Here is a 21933-nt window from a genome sequence, read left to right on the forward strand (position 1 = left end):
TGGTGTTAATGGCTTACATACTTCTGTGATGACCGTTTAACCAACTGATGCGTGTTAGTCCAAATTATGCATGATTCCGGAATGTCCCTTATTCTTTTCCTCTTACAACCCACAGGAAGCTGTTCACAAATGTAGAAATCACAATGACCACAGCAGGATCAATCACAAGTTCACAACGGTTGTCTGCAATCATACTTACTGGGTGGCTAATCAACAAACATACGATGATTGACAGCACAGCGCCCGGTTTGATGAGTAGTGTGCATGCAATTTTCCCTCAGATGTGGTGTTGAATGAAGTGTGTTAGAGCGTGACTGCTGCTCGCATGCTTTTGAATATTCCTCGAAGCTTACTTGTACACTTCATGACAGCACATGACGCACCAAAGGCCACAAGCTCGCCTCGTTGTTGCTGGTGTATACGTGCATGAGTGCAGTTTGTTCTGTTGTCTGCAGCTTCTCTCTGTAATTTCACTTAGGTCCTTTCGTACCCACGGAACCTATTTCTACCTCATGTGTGCATAGTAACGAGACGCAGCCACATATGATGTAGCGGGGAGCCCCCGTAGAAATAGTGGAAGGTGGAGCTGGCCGACCTAATGCCAAATGCCATCAGTACTTCAACTGCGAGCATATTGTGTCTCTAATAGACATTTTGGTGGTAAGGGTCTTAGGAGCACATGACAATGCTCAGGAACTTAGGAAGCACCATGATAGGTCCCGCTTTGAAGAAGTGTTCTTGCATAACTGAAATTTTAAGAAATAAGCACCACTTTTGTCTGCTGTTTTGTTCTTGGCTATAATATAGCCACTTACAGCGAACTTCAGGTACAAAACGAATGCAATCCATGCGACTATCAGGTTTGTTATAAGTGGGCTCAACTGTACTGGGCTGGAACTAACCTATATGCCAGTCTTTTATGTTTGCACCATCAAGGAATGAAATTGCCTTTCAGAAAATTAAGCCTGCAGTGTCAGTGGAAATGTTTTTTTTTTTTTAACATGTTATCCTCTTCCTTGTAACAGCATCTTCAGGCTGAGGGGGAAGGGGTAATCGATTCGTTGTACAAAACATAAAGAATTGCCCTGCTGTGTTCATAGGTCCAGTCAAAGGACAGAGCATTTGCTGAAGTGCCAGTGTGGCTGCATGTGCAGATGGCACAGATGGTGCAGTGGTCTCAACTGCGTGTCCTTGTGTCATGCATTTTGCAGCATCGCTGGTTGGCCTTCATGAGGAACTGGGTGCACATGTGCTCCACTGGGGTCCCCTGCCAGACCGTGATGAATACCTGGGCCTGCTGCGTACTGCCGACGTAGCTGTCTCCACAGCCCACCATGAGTTCTACGGCGTGGCCATGCAAGTCGTTGCCATCTTTCCTACCTGTGTGTGCTAGACAAGGACACGAGGAAGGGAACAAACAGGACCCCTACGTATTTCTTTCTTTCCTTGACCCTTGTGGTTTCACGCAGGCTTTCAGTAGGGGTACAAAAGCAAGTCCCACCAACCTTCTTTCCATGCTCAGTTGCCTCGAGTTCTGTTCGAGGCAGCTGGAGTGTTAAACCAATGTGCTGTGCACCCAAAGAGCACATGATGTGCTTCTTCAGGTGGGGCTTTATCTCTAATATTTATCATTGCAAAGCATGATCACTGACTTAGACAGGCAAAGCAGAACGGTGAGTCTAAAAATTAATATGCCGAAAACTAAAGCAATGTTCTGCAGCCTTAAAAGGGAACAGCATTTTACGATTGGCAGCGAGGTGCTTCAAGTGGTGAGGGAGTATGTCTATTTAGGGCAGGTAGTGACCGCTGATCCAGATAACGAGTGTGAAATAACTAGAAGGTTAAGAATACTATTTAACTATTTAAGCAAGGGAAATGCTTTAAAGAAGACATGGACAAGAAGAGCACAGAGATATTAACGTCACCTAAACACCAGACTACACACACATGTTGGATGTACTCACCACAAGCCCGAAAAGACCTGTTGCCGTTTGAATCTGCACATTCTAAGATGGTGAAATGCACCATTGGGTCTGAAGAAAGTCTTGCAAAAGCCATGTGTTCACCTGGTCAATGACAGCCTCAACAATCAGGTTGGTAGGTTACTGAAGGCTGGTTTCCCTTTGTCGGTCATGGTGCTGTGGCAGAGAAGCTTCTGCAAAGATTGAAGGCTGGAGCACCCTATGAAGGTGGCGGTCGACCAAGGATCAGACCGGCGGTTGTCCCCTATATTCATAGGGTGTCCCACAACCTCAAGAATGTAGCCAATCGCTATGGTGTGCCGGTGGTTTTTTCTGCACGGCGCAAGTTAGCCTCTTTGGGCCTTAAAGATGCGTGCGACAATGCACGAAGCGTCACGCCACTCAGTTTGGCAGGTGTTAGCTGGGGTTGTTTATGATATCCCCCTGATATGCGGAAAAGTATACATAGCCCATACGGGCCATTGTATAAACAATCGAATGGGGGAACACCAGCTTTTGTTGAAGAATGGGAAAGGGTCCGATTTGCCCTTACATTGTGGCGCATGCTCTTTGGCTACACCTGGCAAGCCATGCCGGCCTTTGCTGGCTTGAACCAAAATCTTGAGGCGCAATCGTGACCAGATGGCACTTGAGCTGGCAGAGGGTTTTTTTTTATTCAGGGTTCAGGGAATAACTGCGTAAGTGATATATCAATCAAATTGTACAAAAAAGGTTGCTGGCATGTGTGCTCTAGGCAATGACTTGGTATGCATGAAGGTATAAATATATATTATTTCTGAATAAAGTCTGTTGTGAGTATGCACCTATCATTGTGCTCTTCTCGTCCGTATCATTTTTATTTTTGCGCGTTTCCCTTGCTTAAGTACGACCGATTGCCCCAACAACGTGCACTCTCAAAGGGACACTGAGCAGAACTCTATCAAAAATTTTTTGTTAGCAAAATCTGATAGTTCGGCATTTCATGGCTTTGTTGCCGCTTTTCCGTGAGCGAAAGATGCATTTGTTTCAAAGAAATTTGTATTCGAAGTTGAAAAAGTTTTTCCCGCCGCTCCAATTCAAACTCGAGAACTCTTATGACGTTATAGGACGGAGTGACGTGAAAGGTGACGTAAACACAGACTCCGTGATTTCTGGCAGCTAGCGGTGCGGTCTAGCAGCTGCCGAAATGAAAGCTACCACCGCCGCACGTTGAAGGCATCTATCGGGGGTCGTTACCGTCGCTTTGTTTACATTTGCACCGGTGTCTTGCCAGCGTTACTATGGATCGCGTTCCCGAACCCGACGACGTAGTTCTCGCAAAAACTCCGGCCTGCATTTCAGCAACCTCAGCCCCACAGAGCGTGCGATGCATTTGAGGGAGCACGGTTAGGTTAGATGCCGGCGGGTCATTTCCCCCTTCCTCCGTGAGCAGCCGTTGCAAACTAAATATCATAACCCCAGTGCAGGGAGCCGCGAGGGGACAGGACAAGGTCGGCGCGTTGCGCCCATCGGAGGCTGTCCGTGGCTTTGGGTTGTGATTCCTTGAACGGCGCGGTTGCACGGTACTGCAGGCGGCGTCGAGGCCTCCCACGGTTGCAAAGACCAAGTTGTTTATTTATGTTTTTGCCTCAAAAAACGGATGGGTGCTCAAGGGCGGTCGCGTTTAAAGTTGGCGGCTTGAAACTAAAGCCGACGCACGATGCTTCAACGGCTTCCGCTAGATCCAACGGGTCCACTGGATCGGGCTCTCTCGTGCACTTCCATGTACCTTCAGATGTGTACTGTGAACGGATTAAATTAGCCGAGAGCTCGAAAAGAACAGCTCCGCCCAACTGCCGAAGCTATTGAATTACATCAAAACGCGCACCTCGGTGCGAAGCCGAATCAGTCTGGCCAGGCTGGCGGCGGCTGGCGCACTCGGCGCGAAATAGAGACATGCTCTAAGTCCCCGCCAGTGCGGTCAGAGTGCGCTTGACTGCGTTTGACCGCCGAACGCGTCGGCGGTCAAGCGCAGTTATAGTATAGAGGGTCTCGCTTTGGCCGACGTGACGTAGCCGTGCAGCGTGCTCGCTCGCGTTATGCCGGAGCATAAACGCGCCTTAACAGAGCCTGCACTTAACCGCTAACCAGTGTATTCAGTGGCGGCATCTATGGGAGCCACTGAAACCCCCCTCCCACTCACTGAATAAAAAAAAAAAGATCCTGTGCCGAGGTTCGGAATCGAACCAGGGCCTTTGGCATATGAGGCGAAGACGCTACCACTCCGCCACAGCGGCTCAAAATATAGCCATCAATAAAGGCGCATCTAGTGAATTCACTCTTCCGATGCAGAAATCTCCGCACTTTCCCTACGTATTCCTGGCCTAGCAGAGCTAGGCCACCAGCAATTTTTTTTAACTGCCTTGTACCTTGTCTTCCATCCCTAATAAATGATTTCCGTTAAGTAGTTTGAAGTTGACTGGCACAGCCGGGAATGTTTCGCTGGGCGAGCGTGCGATGACACAAGTGCTCTTTATACTGCGAACTGCCTTGTATGATCACCGACCATTGTGCCATCATAGTTTTTCATCGACTGTGGCGATCATCTGACCAGCCTTAACAGGCTCCTTCAAAGGTTAACTAGCACTTGAAGTGGCACTTGGAGTTTCTCTGCTGTTCAGCGCATGTAAATCGAGGCGCGTCAAAAACAAAACCACGGGGCACGCAAAGCTCATAGACGCGAAGCGCCATAACAAATTGAAACTCTCCTGTCCGCCTGTGTCGCCGCCAAGCATCCGTTTTCTTTGCTTTCAACATTCAGGTTGTCTTTTGCCTGCCTTCCTTGTGCGATAAAAGTGCACTATTGGTTTTAAAACAAAACTTACTTCAATATTGATATGCGCAACCTACCTTTGTCAGCCTCAGAGATTCGCGAAAAAATGTAGGAAGGAAAATTCCTCCAACGTGGCGTCTCTTGTCCTAAGACGTCACCATGCTTGTACTTGCGAGATTGCCCTGTGGTGGCGATACCTGTATTTTGGTGCTTGCTATTTTCTATCTTACAAGAGCTTTGTTTTCAGTAAGAGTGGCGTTTTTGTGATCAGGAGCTGGTATTCTATCGATACAAGCCAACTTCAATTTCTCCTCAGTGTCCCTTTAAGATTGATATGAGGTGGAGCGCATATGGCAGGTTCTCTCAAATCATGAATAGCAGTTTACCAATATCCGTCAAGAGAAAAGTATATAACAGCTGTACCTTACCGGTACTCACGTACTGGGAAGAAACGTGGAGGCTAATGAAAAGGGTTCAGCTTAAATTGAGGACAATGCATCCAGCTATGGAAGGGGTGATAGGCGTAACGTGAAGAGACAGGAAGAGGGCAGAGTGGGTGAGAGATCAAACACAGATTAATGACAAAAATCAAAAGTTGAAATCAAAAGAAAGAAATGGGCTTGGGCAGGGCATGTAATGTGAAGGCAAGATAACCGATGGGCCTTAAGGGTAACAGACTGGATTCCAAGACAAGGGAAGCGTAGCAGGATGTGGCAGAAAGTTAGGTGGGTGGACGAGATTAAGAAGATTGTGGGAATAGGGTGGCCGTAGCTGGCACAGGACAGGGTTAATTGGAGAGATACGGGAGAGGCCTTTGTCCTTCAGTGAGCGTAGTCAGGCTGATGATGATGACGATGATGATATCAATGTATTGTAATATGGCTACAGTGAATCAATATTTTTAGAAAACTTATTACAATCTGGACAATGAAGTACATGCCTTGATATGACTAGTGCCTTCACGCTTCTTAAAACCCATTCTGCCAACTCAATGGCGAGAAGGTACAAAACAACCATCGGCTCCACTCTGCATTCTGTGCATCCCGCATCATCAGCAGAACATCCCCTGTTCTAAAATCAACATGACGTCGGGGGGCACGGTCTGATGTGCAGAATCACTGATTTTGAGCTACCCTACTGCCTTTCTTCTCACGATTAATGCCGCCTCACGGAGTGTCAAACCATGCTATCAGCAGTCGCATATTTTGCCCATCTGACCAGCCACACCTGCTCAGTGTGGCTGCTGATCTCAGGATAGGTCACTACTTGGCATCGGCATGAGAACCAGCCAGGGACACACATAACGACTTTTTGAATTCATCAAATCCAGCTAGCATGAAAGAAGACATGAGGGCACTGGCCCCTAAGCAGAGCATGGCACCCCTTTCAACACTGAAGTGGAATAAAATTAACTTTCATTTAGTGAGAATGCATGCAAAAGTGCATTTACAATGAGAACGGCAGTGACCCTTTGGCGCTCGTAAGTAGCATTAGTGTGCACTGCAGTGCCCCATTTGCACACTCTAAAGTGCGGGAAGGCTGTAAATAGGCATGACTGAGCTTGGCTTCTCATTCCGGCAAGGGTAGGAGCAGTGGAGGGGGAGTGAGGCCTGGAGGAGAACTGGAGAAATCAGCTAGTCCAAGTATGGCTCTTCTGGACAAAACAGCCCGTTGGGACTAGGGGGCAATGCGTTTTCCTTGCATGGAGGGGAACGCCCAGTGGGAAAGCGAGAGGGAGGAGCATGCTTGGAGATGCCATCTTCATCATTGTGGTAGATGGCAAGTGTATGGAGCTTATCACGTCATTGATAACGTCAAAAGAGAGAAAATCCGCAAACCTGCCCCGCATGTAAAGGCACGTTTACAGCGACGGGTTGCAGAGGTCTTGAGACAGGTTTTAATCAATTCATTATGCTTGTGATATCACAGGCAAGTCGCGAGCAACCAGAATGAATCAATCAAAACTGGTCTCGCAACATCAGTGGCTTGCTGGTGTATGAGTAGACAAGGTGCAGGCGAATGCCCAGAAGGTGTTGTAGGCTTCTACGACTGGGGCCAATGTCCTTGACCCAGCTGTGACCAAACGCCAGAATGGATGCCACTGCCCAATAGATGTAGATTTAGCCTTCTATCCAGCCAGTGGCGAGCCAGCTTCAGCTTCCCTTGTTCAGGTATGTTTGTCTCGTTGGCCACTGTGTTAGCTTGTCTGTCCTCTCTTCCACACGTTGAGCAGCCGAGTCAGTTGTGTGGAGGTGAAAGGCGAGAACGTCACATGAGCATGGATGAAACAGCAGAGGTTCTTTGTGCACGATGGAGGTGCAACAGGTTGATACCGCCTATTAATTTATAGCTGTACACAAAAGCAACTGCAACAAAGGCTGAGAGTGGACCTAAAATTTGAAGCATTTAAAAGCTGTCGAAGAGGCTCGAACTCATGAACATTTAAGCTTGTAAAGTCTGGCATGCTTGATGTCTTAAAATTGCTTAGGTTTTTATCCTCTTCTAATTGAAGTGCCAGTCTGAATGTAGCAGTTGATTAGAATGAAGCACATTTTTGCTGACGCTGCCAAAGGGCGAAACATGATTGGTGGAAGAGATTGGTAGAAGAACACCATATCTGTGTTTAGATGCCGTTACAAGGAATTTGGCTTGACAACAGCGGAACAACAAATTTTGGCCGTTCTTAACAGCCCTTCCTAGGCAGCTCATTCGTTAAGATGTCCCACTGAGTGGGTCTTGAAGATGAGATTTACTTTTTGTAAGCAGTGTGGTGTGTATTGCATACCTGCTAGATGCATTCTAGATTTACTCCACTGCTCGAACGTGTAAAGTTTCTGGCTTGCAATAGGGCTTTTCGGCAGTCTAGTTGGTGCATGAAGTTAAGTGAAGGAAACAGGTCCTGTGTAATTGGGTCCCGTTCCTGTCTTTTGCGCTGTTTCCTTCACTTAACTTCTGGCTTCCCTCAGTTCACAACATCCTAACTTTCATTTCTTCATAAGGACAACTTGCAAAATTATTTTAGTTAGCTTCTTGGCAAAGATGCTTTCCAACGAAAAGTTCTCCTTAGGAGACAGCATTCTCAGATTCTTTTTTGAAAAGAAAGGGGGGACGTGCCCCTGAATCTGCCTGTGAGGGAAGTTGTCGAAAGGTCACGACAGTCACAGAAAAGTTTTGCAGTGAACTCAAAATTTTCACTAAGTTTAGGGTACAGTGGTGCCATCCCTTTGCCGACAGTGGTCTCTAGCTTATCCACAATAAATAAAAAAAATGAAAGGGACTCATACTTCGCACTCCCCCTCCTCGCTATATTGTTCAGAGTAGGGGAGCAAACGCAGTGCGACTGCTGGAAGCAAGTTGAGACATACTGGCAGAGGGAAGGCACCATAATTTTTTCAATAACTGCTTTTTAAACGCAGTCTTGAAAGCCAGTGGAAACTGCCCGAAATGCCGGTTTGCCCACAGAGTACCTCGGTTCGAAACCGACCGCAGCGGCCGCGTTTCGTTAAATGCGAAATGCAAATGGCACCCGTGTGTTGTGCGATGTTAGTACAGGTCAAAGTTCCCCAAGTGGTCGAAATTATTCCGGAGCCCTCCACTACGGCCCCTCTTTCTTCCTTTCTTCTTTCACTCCTTCCTTTATCCCTTCGTTTATGGTGTGGTTCGGGTGTCCACCGAGATATGTGAGACAGTTACTGCTCCACTTTCTTTCTTCAAAAACCAAATTTCGCTTCACTTCACTTTATTCACCTTAAAGACCCCCTTCAGGGGTATTGCATAAGAGGTGGGTTAACTCATTCATCAACAAGTACAAGTCATTGCATTGAAATATATTTGCTTACAGCATCTGAAAATATAGACGGGTGCGTGATGGCAGCGATATTGGTGGGAAGGGCATTCCAGTCCACAACAGCTCAGGGAGAAAATGAGCCTGAAAAGTTGCAGTACGGGACACAGGACGGGCAATGTGAAACGGATAGGCAGTGCGGTGAGATATGCGGTTCGGATGAGTAATGTAGGGTGGTTGATTTAGAGAGCTATGAAAAAACTTGTGGAGCAAACAGAGGCTGGCGGTGCGGCAGCGGTCTGCGAGGCTTTCAAGACTGGAATTCTTCAGAGCTGAAACGCTGGTTGTATGTGAATATGCAGAGTGAACGAAACGAATGGCGCGGTTTTGAACTGATTCGAGTGCATTTGTTGTTGTCATTCATTTTAGATTAAGTGGCACCCCCCTCTCTCCTTTTTGGAAAGAAATGCAATGGACGGCGACTGGTGCATCTCCCCTCGCACTAACTCCTTTTTGTTGGCAGAACAGGAAGTGCAAATGCAGTGCATGAACATGGGTTTTCGTTTGGGAAATATCATCCTGCAAGTTGGTTTTTTCTTATAATATCACAAGTTGTTAGTCATTCTGTTTCCGAGTTCCTGCACTAGGTGTAGTCAAGCTGCCGCTGCTGCTGATGCTGATGAATCATTTTGTTGTTGATGGTGTGGGTGTGTGTGTGTGTGTGTGTGTGTGTGTGTGTGTGGTTTCAGAACACTAAGTTCTGAACCATTTCCAAAAAGGGATACAAATGCATACATTTTGGAACAGTTGATAATGAAATAAAGTAATAAATAAATAAATTGCTTGAACAGCAAAACAAAATAAAAATAGAAAGTAATAGAAAAATACCTCCTGGTCTTGCCCCCCCCCCCACTAAAAAATTTTCCGGAGTCCCTGTCCTTTGTGCTGAAGCAGAAGAATGAATTGGGCCTTCTTTCTTGACCACGTCCTTAAAGAAAAAAAATGCAGTATCGTTTAGGTCATCCACAGTGATGTTTACAGCAATTGTCTTATGTTCTTGCCATCAGAACTAGCAGCCATACAAGAGGCCATCCATTATATTGGCCACCAGTCCGCGCACCAATGGACTATATTTTGTGACTTGAGATTGGCATTAGAGGCCATACAAACTTACGTTAAACCAAGGACATGCGAGCAGCTAGATCAACAGATTGTGCTTTGATTAGCTGAGGCTTTTCACTGCGGCCCTGTCATAAAGCTTCAGTGGATATCGAGCCATTGCGGCATTGTGGGAAATGAGCGTGCTGATGCCGAGGCTCAGCTAGTTCATGCTGATGGGGCTTTCATTGAAATAGCCTTTTCCAGATCTGACATTGGAGCCTTGCTGGCGCATTTAATGCAAGCCGCAATGCAGTTGCACTGGAGTAATTCGAGCCATCAAGAGGACAGCATCTCTAAGCTTGACGCCAGTTCACGATTTCATCTGCCATTTAGGGTAATGCGACGTCAAGGGACATTATTCTGCCGGTTACGGCTTGGCGTTGCCTGCACCAAACACTACCTTCACAAGATCGGAACAGAAACTAACTGAAATTACGTACAGTGCCACAGTCTGGAAACTATTGGACACCTTCTTGTAGTGCCCGAACTACACTGATGAGAGGACAACACTGGAAGCGACCGTGAGACAACTGGACTCTCTCCCTCTCTCTGAAGAAACTCTTTTGGGTGCCAGGGTGGAACGTGCTGATTGGTGGTGTGTGACGAAGGCCGTGCTCAAGCTTTTATGTGAAACAGGCCTTGGTACCCGTCTGTGACCACCTGCGCATTGCCTACACGGTTTTCACAGTTTACACGGTTTACGGTCTAACATGCGTGAGAGTGCACTCCAATATGTGTTGACACGTGTGTGTTCAAGACGTGAATTTCACGTGCATCTACTCACTACGATGTGAGTGCCAGCCGGGGTGTGTGTGTGTGTTTACATCACCCATGAAACTCGTTGTATTATGCCATCATCAACCTTCATTCGCTCTTTCCCTTTCCTCCCCTTTCCCCAGTGTGGAGTAGCAGGCCAGGGTCATGCTACCACTGGCCGACCTCTCCTCCTTTCCTCTCATTAAAATTCCTTTCTCTCTCTCTCTCTTTTGTGTTCTTGCGATATACCTGCCAAAAGTTTGGTTGGAACTGGTTCCATTGCCCATATATGGTGTGCATGAGTCGTCACCTTCTGGAATGTTCCACCAGCTACCATCTTATTATCATATTTGGCTATACTAATCCAATCTACTAATCCATCTTAATCCACTTTTCTGGGGTGGGCCTACTTCCAGAATTTTGGGGGTCCTTTGGAGTCTATGGGGTGGGCTAACTACCAAATTCATGGGGGGGGGGGGGAGGCCCTCAGATTTTCATATTTGGCGGTGCTGATGACGTCATGACGCTTTTGGCCAATCAGGAAATTGAGTGACAAAAAAGCTGGAGACGACATTCTAAATGCTATTGCATTAAAAGGACGTGTGTTGTGCACCTTCTTGTCACTGCTGTCCTTGCTGCATGCTTGTAGCATCTGTCCACATGCACTGTGCCTGTTCAGCATATGCCCCTGTCCCCAATTTGTCCTTGCTTCTTGTTTGCGCTCCCAATTTTTGCATCTTCTCTGCTAAATCTCCTGTTCTGTGAGGGACTTGCGCACCAGCCTACGTGAGGGTGAGCTTCTGTGCTGACAGTGTCTACTTAGTCAGTGCAGGTTGTGCAGGCTTTAATGCTAGTTGTGTATTTGTGTGTGCAGGCTGGAGGCCAGCCTACTTGGCTGCTATCCACTCTGCCCCAACCGGCTTGTCTACCCGGAGATCTTCCCCTGTGAGTTGTTGGGCTCCTTGCTGGGTTATCAGCCCAAAAGATCCCCTTACCATTTAGCCACCAACCCTGAGCGGTACTCGTCATGGGACATTGTGCCAGTATCGCCAGTGCAAGTTGACAAGTCACACTCGTCCAACCCACTATTCCGCTGCTCCCATCGCCAAAGACGAGTTACAGTTGGTAATTGCTTTGGATAGAAATTTCAAACACTAGACGGTGGTAGCTGTACATGAACAACGTGTTTCGCACCTTTAATGTGACTTTTAAGCCTGGCAATGGTCATTTTCACCAAAAATTTCCAACAAGTTTGGTGTTTTTTGCACACTTTTTTGGGGAATTGGTTTGGGAATTGAAGGGGACACTCTGGACAGCTCCATTCAGTTATTTTTCTTAGTAAAAATTGGTCCTATGGCTCTTTTCTGGCTAAAGACTTATTCATTCCCGAGAATATTGGTCTTCAAAACGGAGCATTTGTTTTTCCCGTCACTCGGCTGACTTGTGACAAGGACCAAAAGGAACTCGTGGATAGCTGACTGTAAGCGTCTGACAGTCTAGCTGAGCCTCATTCAGGGATCGTCATGCAAAAAACTGTCTTGTGGTCACTGCAGTTTGCTTGCAAATTTGGCTGGTAGTTGTAACACCTGTATTCCATTCTTTTAATCAAAAGCAGCCACATTGTCATGTATTTTTTCTGTGTATGTGTGTCGTGAATGTAGTGTACTTTTAAGGGGAATTGCTTAAGTGGTGGGCTTTTCTACTTGGAGGAAAAAACTGTCACAAGTAATCGTTGAACAAAATGGTCAGTTTAAAGTTGCAAAAAGTACTGGGGGTACTTATAGAATTTATATGCGAGTAATGCGAAAGTGCAGTTCTATTGAAATTTTATTCCAATTCTGTTCTATTCCTTTGTAGTTAGTGCATTTGTAAGTACTACTATTGACTATTACTGGTTAACATTTCGTATATCTTCCCGCCTTTGATGACGTTGCACCATTTCGACCAGTCGCGAGATTTGCAACGCCCCTACTTTTTGGGTGATGCCGGGTTTTTGTGTCAATGAGCCAGCTAATGCTTTCGCATCAATAAGGAAGATGGGCAAGTGGTAGCAGTGAGGCTGTGGGGCAGGTCATTCCAGTCTGTGGTGGTTGGGAAGAAAAGTAGGCAGTGACGGTAGTGTATGGTGTGACCTATGCGAAAAAGGGGGGAAAAAGGAGGACCGAAAGAAGGAGAGGGAAAAGCCCAGCTAGAGTGAGTGCATGTGGATGATCAGATAACGCTGCAGCAAAATAAGAGGCTCAGGCGGAGGCACATCCACCAGTGGGGCAGAGCGTGGGGCGCACTCTGCTATCAAAGCGCTTGCAAAACTGACTTTTGGGTCAGTCTTGAAAATGTTCGCAAGGGTCACAGGGAACACGTTAAAATATGTACGATACATTGAGGGAGACGTCACCCCGAAAGAATTCTTTTAAATGCGTGATAAAACTGCGGAAATGAGAGGTAAAATATTTAACCTCTGGCATTGTCGTCGGTGCGAATGGCAAACGCTAAATATTTTACCCCTGACAACCTTCCCATCTCTGCTGCCTCCAGTCACTGTTGTACTCGTGCTCGCACTGCAATCTGGAGTGGTGAGTGTTGCACGCTGGCTATGTAGAACAGCATATTGGGGTTGACAGAGCAGCATTGGAGTGCTGTAGAAAATGAACGGGAGCTTGCTTCGCATTCGAAATGTTGCATGCGGCTATTTGACTTGCCTAAACAGAAAGGAGTTAAAAGGGAATAAGCTGTCTTCTAGCGCGCTCCCTTCTAGCACTCTCTCTCTCTCTCTCTCTTTTTTTTTTACAAAATTTTGACGTTGCCGCAGCCATCTTCACCGAAACTCGGGTATGCGGCCCCGGTGAATGCTATCGCGCAAAGTGGTACACGTGGCCTACTGCACTATGATGAGCCTGGAGGGTTGCTGGAACACTCACTCATGAGTGCGAGTGGATGTGAGTGTGGGTGGTCATGAGAGTGAGTGAGTGGTTGTGAGTCGACCTGAGTGGCGAGTGGGTGTGAGTGGCGGTCGGACTCGACAGCAAAGTTTGCCGTGTGTGTTTCGTGACAACGGTATCCGCTTAGCTATTTTCATGTTTTTGACAGCTGGTGGGTGCAGATATTCGCTGCCAAGGTCACTTGAGGGGAAGCAGTATAAGGGAGCATGTTGGGACAGCTGAAGCCCTCTGGCGCGGGAATGGCAATCTTTTATTCCTGTTCACCTTACTAGTTCACCGTTAGCATGGACACAGGCCCTTCGCGGGTGCAATGAGCCGCTACGGGCTGTGTTCGATACTTTGATCTCTTGTCAGGCCTCCTACACTGCCCAAGCTCATATTTATTTATTGGAAATACCTGCAGCGCCCGAAGGCATTATTGCAGGGGGGATGAGGATACATAACAGAAGAATAGGCCAGAAAAAAAAAGAGGAAGAAAAAAAAAAGCAATACAACAAGGCATGACACAGCAAGTACAAAATGAATGAAATATGAAACAACAAAAAGACGTGACGAGAAAAAAGCCAACTGACCAAATGATGCTGGACCAACAAGAACGAAGACCGCGTGATTAAAAAAGCCAAAAGAAAGCCAACTGCGCACTCATACATCCGACAGTAACGCGCGGAACATAGACTCGGAACGGCACTCAACAATTTCATGGGGCAGGCGATTCCAGTCATGAATGCTAGATGAGATGCGCAGAGTTTCAATGCTTGCTGCTTAAACCACGACTCTCCCATTATCGGCAATAATTAGCGTAAGGTGGGATCTCGAGTACTGCAGTGGATGCGACACTTAGGTTTTTCTTCGCCCGGCTGTGTGCATTGTAGAGCTCTGCACTGGCCATATTTACTTGACTGGACAGGACCCGGAGCCGGCAGGGCTTTTCATTGCCCACATGAGGAACCTCACCTACTTGACTTGCCTCTCAAACTGCACAAGCTTGGCTCAAGCCTGGAAACAAAGCGAAACGCAGGTGTGCTTTGCGGCAACGTCAGAGGTTCTTGTTTCTGTCAAATACTTTAAGGAGCCCTGCAACGCAAATCAAGCGTGCGGCTTTTATTTTTTGCATGCATAGCATGAGACATTGTGACACCTTAGCACCCAAGAAGATAGCCAAAAAGGTAATACTTGATGTTTTAATGTACTGAAGAAATGCTTGTTTCGTGCTGATGGTGGCGAATTGTTGCGGCGATTTTTGGCAGTGGATACTATGAGGTGGCAACCAAATTGGCCGCTACCTTTTTGACTGGTTGGGCATGCAGTATGAACAGATTCTTTTATACTCGGGAGAGGGATCCAAAATATAATGTCTCGGGAGTGTTGTCAGCTTTTCCCTTGGGAAAAAAAAAAGACAAAATAAGAGCACTACAAGCGAAATGAAAGCAAATAAGAATCAAGCTAGGACGACAGCATTTATTTCGCTTAGAAAAGTACCCTGGAAATGAGTGGTGCTATGCAAACTGCTGATACTGAGAACGCAGCGAAGAAAAAAACATTCTGATGGACACTGCAGCCAAAAATGTGACTAAAAGAGAACAGGAGACTGAGGGTGGGACGGGAGGCAGGAGGGGTACATAGGGGAGCTCTCTTGAGAACATTTCATAAACAGGTCGAAGGGTGTTGGCATGTTGGGCACTGGACTGTGCTCGTAGAACAGGTAAGAGTTGGCGATTAAGCTCTCCCATGTGCTCTGCACAGTAAAAAAAAAAAAAAGGTTTTCTGAGGGTCATGAAAAGGCTTCCATCTGTAACACTTGCACAGAACGATGACGCCGGCAATTTGGGCTCCTGTCAAGTAAACAACTGCATACAAGCTTCTGCAGCATGTATGCAAGGTACTGTTCTGATTTGTGTTGCCTAATCTTCGGCACTTGGAGAGTAAATAGATGTGGGAAATGCGGTTTCGTTTTATCTTTGTACTTTTGGCACTGTGCATTTCTGTTTCGACGCTTCTGTTTGCATGTACCAATTGCAGCAGTTCTATCCATGCTGATATCTAGATAGCTTGAGGAATCCTTTGAACTGGATATTGCAATTTCCTTTGAGAGCTTCTAGATAGGGCTTTTTTCTAGCAACGTCTTACCTTTTCAGAAGGGCATGCCCTGCAAAATGGCTGTCAAGTTAGCTGCATACGCGTCCTTCATGAACGTTTCCTCAACCAACGACGTAGCAGACAACGGGAGAATAATTAGCTGCAGTGTCAGCGCCTCCTGTGCGGCGCAAATGCACTCATGGTTTCTGCTCCCACCAGCATGAAGCGAGAACACTGCGCTGCTTTCTCAAGCCTCCTTCAGAGAAGGATTATGTGTAGCTCACAGCAGGCATGTCCAGAAATTAGTCACGCATACCTGCTGTGGATAGATGAAGCCAGCCCTACCAAGGTGCTGTTGTAAAGGGATTGATAATTGCCACTCCACTTTGTATCCTTTTTCTGCAGGGAAAATCTGTACTTGCGACCAATTCCAGCCATTTCCAGTTACGTGAGGAACTCGCTTGATCTTTTCAAAATCACTTGATATTCCACGCTGCAAAAGGTATTCTTAGTCACCACATGTGTCCAATGTGTTCATGCACATTCACGGTCACATCAGTGTCAAGGCAAACTCATTATTGCTACTCAGTTGCTGTCCAAAACCATTGTAAAGGCAAACTCATTATTGTTACTTAGACACCATTCAAAAACGTGTCTAAGCATCTTGGGTGACACTAAACAGGCACTCATCGTCTCTGCAGCAAGCGCAGGAGCACATGTGCGTAATATTGGTTCGTGCCATGGAAGATGCTTTATAAGTGACCACTTCTTTTGAGCATCGAAACTGAAAATTGACCACAGAGCCTGACGAAGTCCCGGCAGACTCACCAGCATATCTGTGCCATCCAGGCTATGCTAGTGGAGCCACGAACGTCGTCAGCCACGGCCGTAACTTTCTCATCCCCTCTGTTGTCAGCAAACTAGCAAACAGTGAGTGAACGTGAATGTGAGTGGACATGAGTGGGAGTGAGTGTGAGTGTGATTGAGCCATCTTTCGCGGTGTCGAGATGTGGTTGCCAGGGTCATTGGATTTCCCCCATTCTCCAACCTCCTCACGGCACACGACCCACTGTGAGCACGTTGTGCTTCTCGGTAACTGTGCACAGTGTAGTACCCTTTCTGTGGCATGATCTCATGGTTAAAACCATTTGGCAGGGCGTTTGGTGTGCTTGACGGTATTTACTGGTAGGTTCGCAAGGCCAAGGCTAGTGACAGCAATTGAAAACATAAGTGCAAAGCAATTTCCAGTGGCCACAAGGTGACGGTTATAAAAGAAGTTGCATCAGGCGTGAAGAAATGTCAGGTAGGGAAGTACTTTGACATCACTCTAAGTCATTGTCTACAATCCTGGTCAAGAAAGAAGCAGTCATTGGCGTCATTGCCTGCTGTGTGAAAGGAACTCGGAGGAAGCTGATATTCCTCGTCTTTGGAGCATTTGGGTCCTTGGATCTGATGTGTGGCTTCTTCACAAGACAGTGCTGTCATGCAGCGATACATTACTGCTGGTGTTCTCATGCTCTTCACGGAGAAGCCAACAGAAACTAATGCTTGTGCCAGCATGTGTGCTCCCTCACAGCAGCCCATATTGGCTCTTCATCGTCTAAACAATGGGGCCAAATATTGTGAAAAAAATTCGAGATCACTGCGGTTACCCGTATTGTAATGCGAATGCATTGACGCGTCCTCAGCACTCGTAGCCTCTCTTTGCTTCTCTTCCATTGTTGTCGGTTGTATTCACCTTCCACACCATGTTTCAAACGCTTCGCTTCAGTATTTCATTTCTGACGCTCCTTCACATGCTGTCGCTTCACATGTGGTATGGACGTTGAAGCTGCGCTATGCGATGGCACAGACAGCTTAAACATGATGCCACATGCCCACAAAATGCGCAATTAAACACCGCAACATCAGCGCGCCAACACAGCATATGCACGTGGCAACGGCGGGAGCGACTGGCGTACAAGCGGCGCGCCGAAGTGGAAGGGGCCGTATACTCATTTCAAGTTGTTTTTTTTGGTGCGCCATCACTCCTTCTGTCTCATGTGATGGTGACGTCACTGTATGGGGCTGTGTATTCATTTCACGTTAGGCGTGGCATCGCTCCGCGTCACACCATTACACCATTAATTCACCCTTAATTCAGTTTAATTCATGCTTAAAAGTTTTCATTAATCCTTAATTAGTTGATTGGATTTCGATTAACTGCGCATTTTCTCTAGTTTCATCTTAGTATCCATTTCGGGTGTTCAAATTTGGCGCCATGCGTTGGCTCCGCCCTTCCCTCCGGGCACAGGGTCCCACACTTCTGGCGTTTTCAAATTTGGCACCACTTTTGCTCTGGCCCCGCCCACTTTTTGGACATTCTTGGCTCTAATTAACTATTCATCTGATTTTGAAAATTTTTGTTTGCGCAAAATTCTCACATCATCCTCTTTCGATTACAACCACTCGTTTGACACTACTTCTTCTGAGTTTGCCACGACTGCTGCAGACACGTTTTTAGGGACACGACCTTGTCAACATAGCGTAGTAAAGCTTTTGATTTAATAACGCTTTCCCTGTCAGTTACAACATTACTCTTCCAAGACGCATTTTCTAGGAGCTGTAGTCAGTGTAGGGTGCAGAAATATGAGCACGCGTTGGCAGGAGTGACATATTCATACCTATATTCGCCCACGTCGGGGGCAATTCGTGCATGCTGTCGCGAGTAGGAAGGGAACGCCCTTAGTTGCGACGGGGAGTCGTAGAATTTCCGAGAACTGAACCGGGGGGTTTGGTGATTAATTCCAACACCTTGCTTGAGGGTGCGACAGCAGGGGTATAAAATACTAACGCAGCGGGACGCTGCCGTGAACGATTAGGGGAGCTGATCGGGGGCCGTGGAATGGAAGTAACGAGGGCTTTTGGTGTGCAACCAGTGCCACAACACTAAGTCAGCGGGTCCGAGTAAGGGATATCTACACTGCCTCGACTGGGAATCATCGTATCAGTGAGGGTTTCTGGTGGGCACCAGTACCGCAACGCTGACTCCGACGGTCCGTGGCAAGCTCGAGAAGAGAGGGGTAAGACCAACTTTTCCGTGCAGCCCAGGGACTACTGCCTCCCGTTGCTCCCGACTTCCATTTTTTTATACCCTACGGATTGCACCATGGGAGTGAAAGAAGCCGCGGAAGCCGTTAATTGTTTCCAGGTTTGAGTTTGTGACCGTTGCTCCCCCTGTCGGACCTCATCGCAGGCTGTGTTCACTTTATTTCTTCTTCCAGGGTGCAGGTGGCACTGCTGCGCTACAATGTGCTGAAAGGTTCTCTCGGCACACATCTGTGGCAGACTGAATGCTAGCTAGGCCGTCTTCGATTGATGCGGTGGCATGTAAGCCTTTCCGCATTCGAAAGTTGTGGCCAAGGTTTCCTACGACTGTAACGAAGCAGCAGTTATAACAAATGGATCATGGGGCTCCTCTGACATTGCTTTAACGAGGTTCAACTTTAATTTGTAATTTAATTTCTTCTCTCGTGTAGTTTAAGTATTGGTTTTAGGAGCCGAGCAGGGTTATAACATCATAAGTAGGTATGACATCATATGCAATGTGCAAAAATTATAGTATAAACAGTCCTTGCTCGTTTTAATTTGCTCGAACTCTTGCGTTAGTCTGCTGAAGAAGCGAAAATGACTGTAAATGTATTGCAGCTTTTGTATGCCTTGCATCTTCTCATTCTTACTTGTGACATCACTACAGCTGTTTGGCTGGTGAAACTGAAATTACATAGCAGAAGAAAGTCAATAATAAATTATTTACCGAGTGGAGGGAAGGACTTTGTGGTGATCCACGTTTACTGCCAGCCGCGGTGGCTTAGTGGTTATGGCACTCGGGCTGCTGACCCAAAAGGCACTGGTTCGATCCCGGCCGCGGTGATCGAATTCCGATGGAGGCGAATTTCTAGAGGCCCATGTACTGTGCGATGTCAGTGCACGTTAAAGAACCCCAGGTGGTTGAAATTTTTGGAGCTCTTCACTATGGCGTCCTTCATAGCCAGAGTTGCTTTGGGACGTTAAATTCCCATGAACCATAAACCAAACCATGTTTACTAACATCTTGAGCAATGTTCTCTAACAAAACCAGTGGAAAATTTGGTGTCTCTACTGCTTTATAAATTCCAGTTTTCCTTGCTACACTTGCATGCAAAATGCGAATTGCTGAGCACTGCTCATGGGTTCCCAGTGACCTGTAGCATGCCTAGTCGCATCTCAGTTTCACTCTACTCTAACCCCCTCATGAGCGTGTTTCCAAGCATTATTTCTCTTTTGGTTTGCCAATTAACCCGTGGTTCCCAGTGAACTGAAAAGGGTTCAACTTCCATTCAGGACACTGCAGTGAGCTATGGAAGGAAGAATGATAGGTGTAATGTTAAGAGACTGGAAGCGGGCAGAGTGAGTGAGGGAACAAACGCGGGTTAATGACATCATAGTCGAAATAAAGAAGAAGGAATGGGCTTGGGGAAGGCATGTAATGCGAAGGCGAGATAACCTATGGTCCTTAAGAGTAACAGAGTGGATTCCAAGAGAAGGCAAGTATAGCAGGGGCGGCAGAAGGTTAGGTGGGTGGATGAGATTAAGAAGTTTGCGGGCATATGGTGGGCGCAGTTGGAAAAGGACAAGGTTAATGGAGAGACTTGGGAGAGGCCTTTGCCGTGCAGTGGGCGCAGTCAGGCTGGCGATGATGTTGATGACTGTTTCACTGGCATGGCCTGACCACTGTTAATCAGAGAGAGTACACTGTGCCTGAGAGTTTTTTTTTAACATGTCTGTATGGTTGGCTAGACCACGGTCACTATTAGCAGTCGGCGCTGTTTGCCACTTCTGTATTTGGTGGCACTTGCAGTTTGTGCTTGGTGTCATCGCTTCTGCTTCAAGATGAGCCTGGTGGAGGCAGGTGACTGAAGTTGTCTGACTTTATGCTATGGATCAGCCTCCAGAAGCTGTTACCCTTGAGCGTCCTAAAATTCTAGTGTGCAGCCATGGTTAACCTTTTGACCTTCCTTTTTTTTTTTGTGGAAAGGAAATATTTTTCTGTCTAAATAATATATGCAGGCATTAGAAATGACTTTTTGTTTTCCAGCGCAAAATACTAGCAGTTGATTTTTTGCAGGGATGTGCAAAATTTCGAGCAAAGTATCCTAATTGATGAAAATAGCAACATCGAAATGCTGTGACTAAGTGAACACCCGAAGGATTGCGGAAATAAATTCTATTTGAAGGTGCACATACACCTGAAATTGCAAAAAATAATCATGTTAGTACTGGTGGCAAAATATGTCTGCAGAATAATGACATACGGCGTACTACCCTGCACACTTGTATGAATTAATATTTACTGTGTTCGCTGCTGTATGGTATAAAAAACCAGCTTATTTGCGATATGAAGGGTGCGAAATTCACCTGAAACAAAGATATTACTCCTTGGTGCAGCCCACTCTCAGAAAAAGGTGTGAGCTCGCTTTGTACAGAACTGTGTACGTAGCAGGACAAATGGTTAAAGTTCAATTCACTTTACTTTACCAGACGTATACATGCGTAATTCTGGAATAGTTAAATTGGAAGAAAGTTGTGTAACTCCAGCTTGGCAAGGCCCAGGCACCCGATTTGCAGCAGCACCTTTTCCATCCAGCTCAGGAAGCATGGAAATAAAGACAACTATTATAGAAAGGCATCACATATTTCAGGAACAGTAAGGAGTGCATGCAGTGCACAAAAAAATAAACATGTACAAAACACTTTTTGTGAATACAAGTGCAAAGAAGGCTTGCATAGTAAAAGACCTAACTAGTAAAAACCTACTGAGAATAATTGAAGAAATAGGCATGTAAAATAATAAAGAAATGGACAACTGAAATGTGCACAAAGCTATTAAGTTTCTCTTGCAGAAAATTTTGAATTCTGTGAACAGAGAGCAAAGAATCCGCATTCTGCGAGAGACACAAAGTAATGCTTCAGAATGTGCCTCGCGTTATATTCGTAATCAAGATTTAATATAGTGGGGATTGTTTTTCTTTCCCCCAAGCTCTTTAAGGTAGCTAAAGTGACCTTCACCACTGAGCTGATGAGCCGCTAGGAGAAGCCAGCTTCTAAGTAACCTTGGGGCAAAGTGCACAGCCAGCAAGTGCAAAGGAGAAGGTGGCTTCGGACTTGAAAAGAAGACTTTACAGGTCGTTCAGAAAGAGAAGGCACTGAAAAAATTGAATAGTATTTGGAGGGAAGAAGGACAAATGGGCACAGCACTGGGCAGCCCTAAAGCGGCGGCATGACGGTGACAGCAGCTGCTACTGCATGGGAGCCTGGCTGCATGCATCGTAGGACTATGGAACCAAACTTTTGCTTGCGTGTTTTCATCTTTCTCATGATGCGTTAGACATTAATATACATGGACCATTGCGTGATACGCACCGA

The 21933-nt window shown here is 46.4% G+C and overlaps 1 protein-coding gene across 7 annotated transcripts in view; it reads left to right on the top strand.

The window, feature by feature from the left end:
* Positions 1–21933, top strand: part of LOC144124525 (tRNA-queuosine alpha-mannosyltransferase) — a 94603-nt gene that overhangs the window by 42687 nt on the left and 29983 nt on the right. For 4 of the 7 annotated variants that reach the window (XM_077657257.1, XM_077657259.1, XM_077657263.1 and 1 more), the window contains exons 4-5: positions 1212–1356; positions 11349–11419. In XM_077657257.1, the coding sequence (XP_077513383.1) occupies positions 1212–1356; positions 11349–11419 (216 nt within the window). Of the gene's footprint in view, positions 1–1211; positions 1357–11348; positions 11420–18752; positions 18859–21933 lie in introns of all 7 variants that reach the window. The other 3 variants (XM_077657261.1, XM_077657260.1, XM_077657262.1) reach the window with 2 other exon arrangements.

This window comes from Amblyomma americanum, chromosome 3, assembly GCF_052857255.1.
Source record: "Amblyomma americanum isolate KBUSLIRL-KWMA chromosome 3, ASM5285725v1, whole genome shotgun sequence".
Taxonomy (NCBI): Eukaryota; Metazoa; Arthropoda; class Arachnida; order Ixodida; family Ixodidae; genus Amblyomma; species Amblyomma americanum.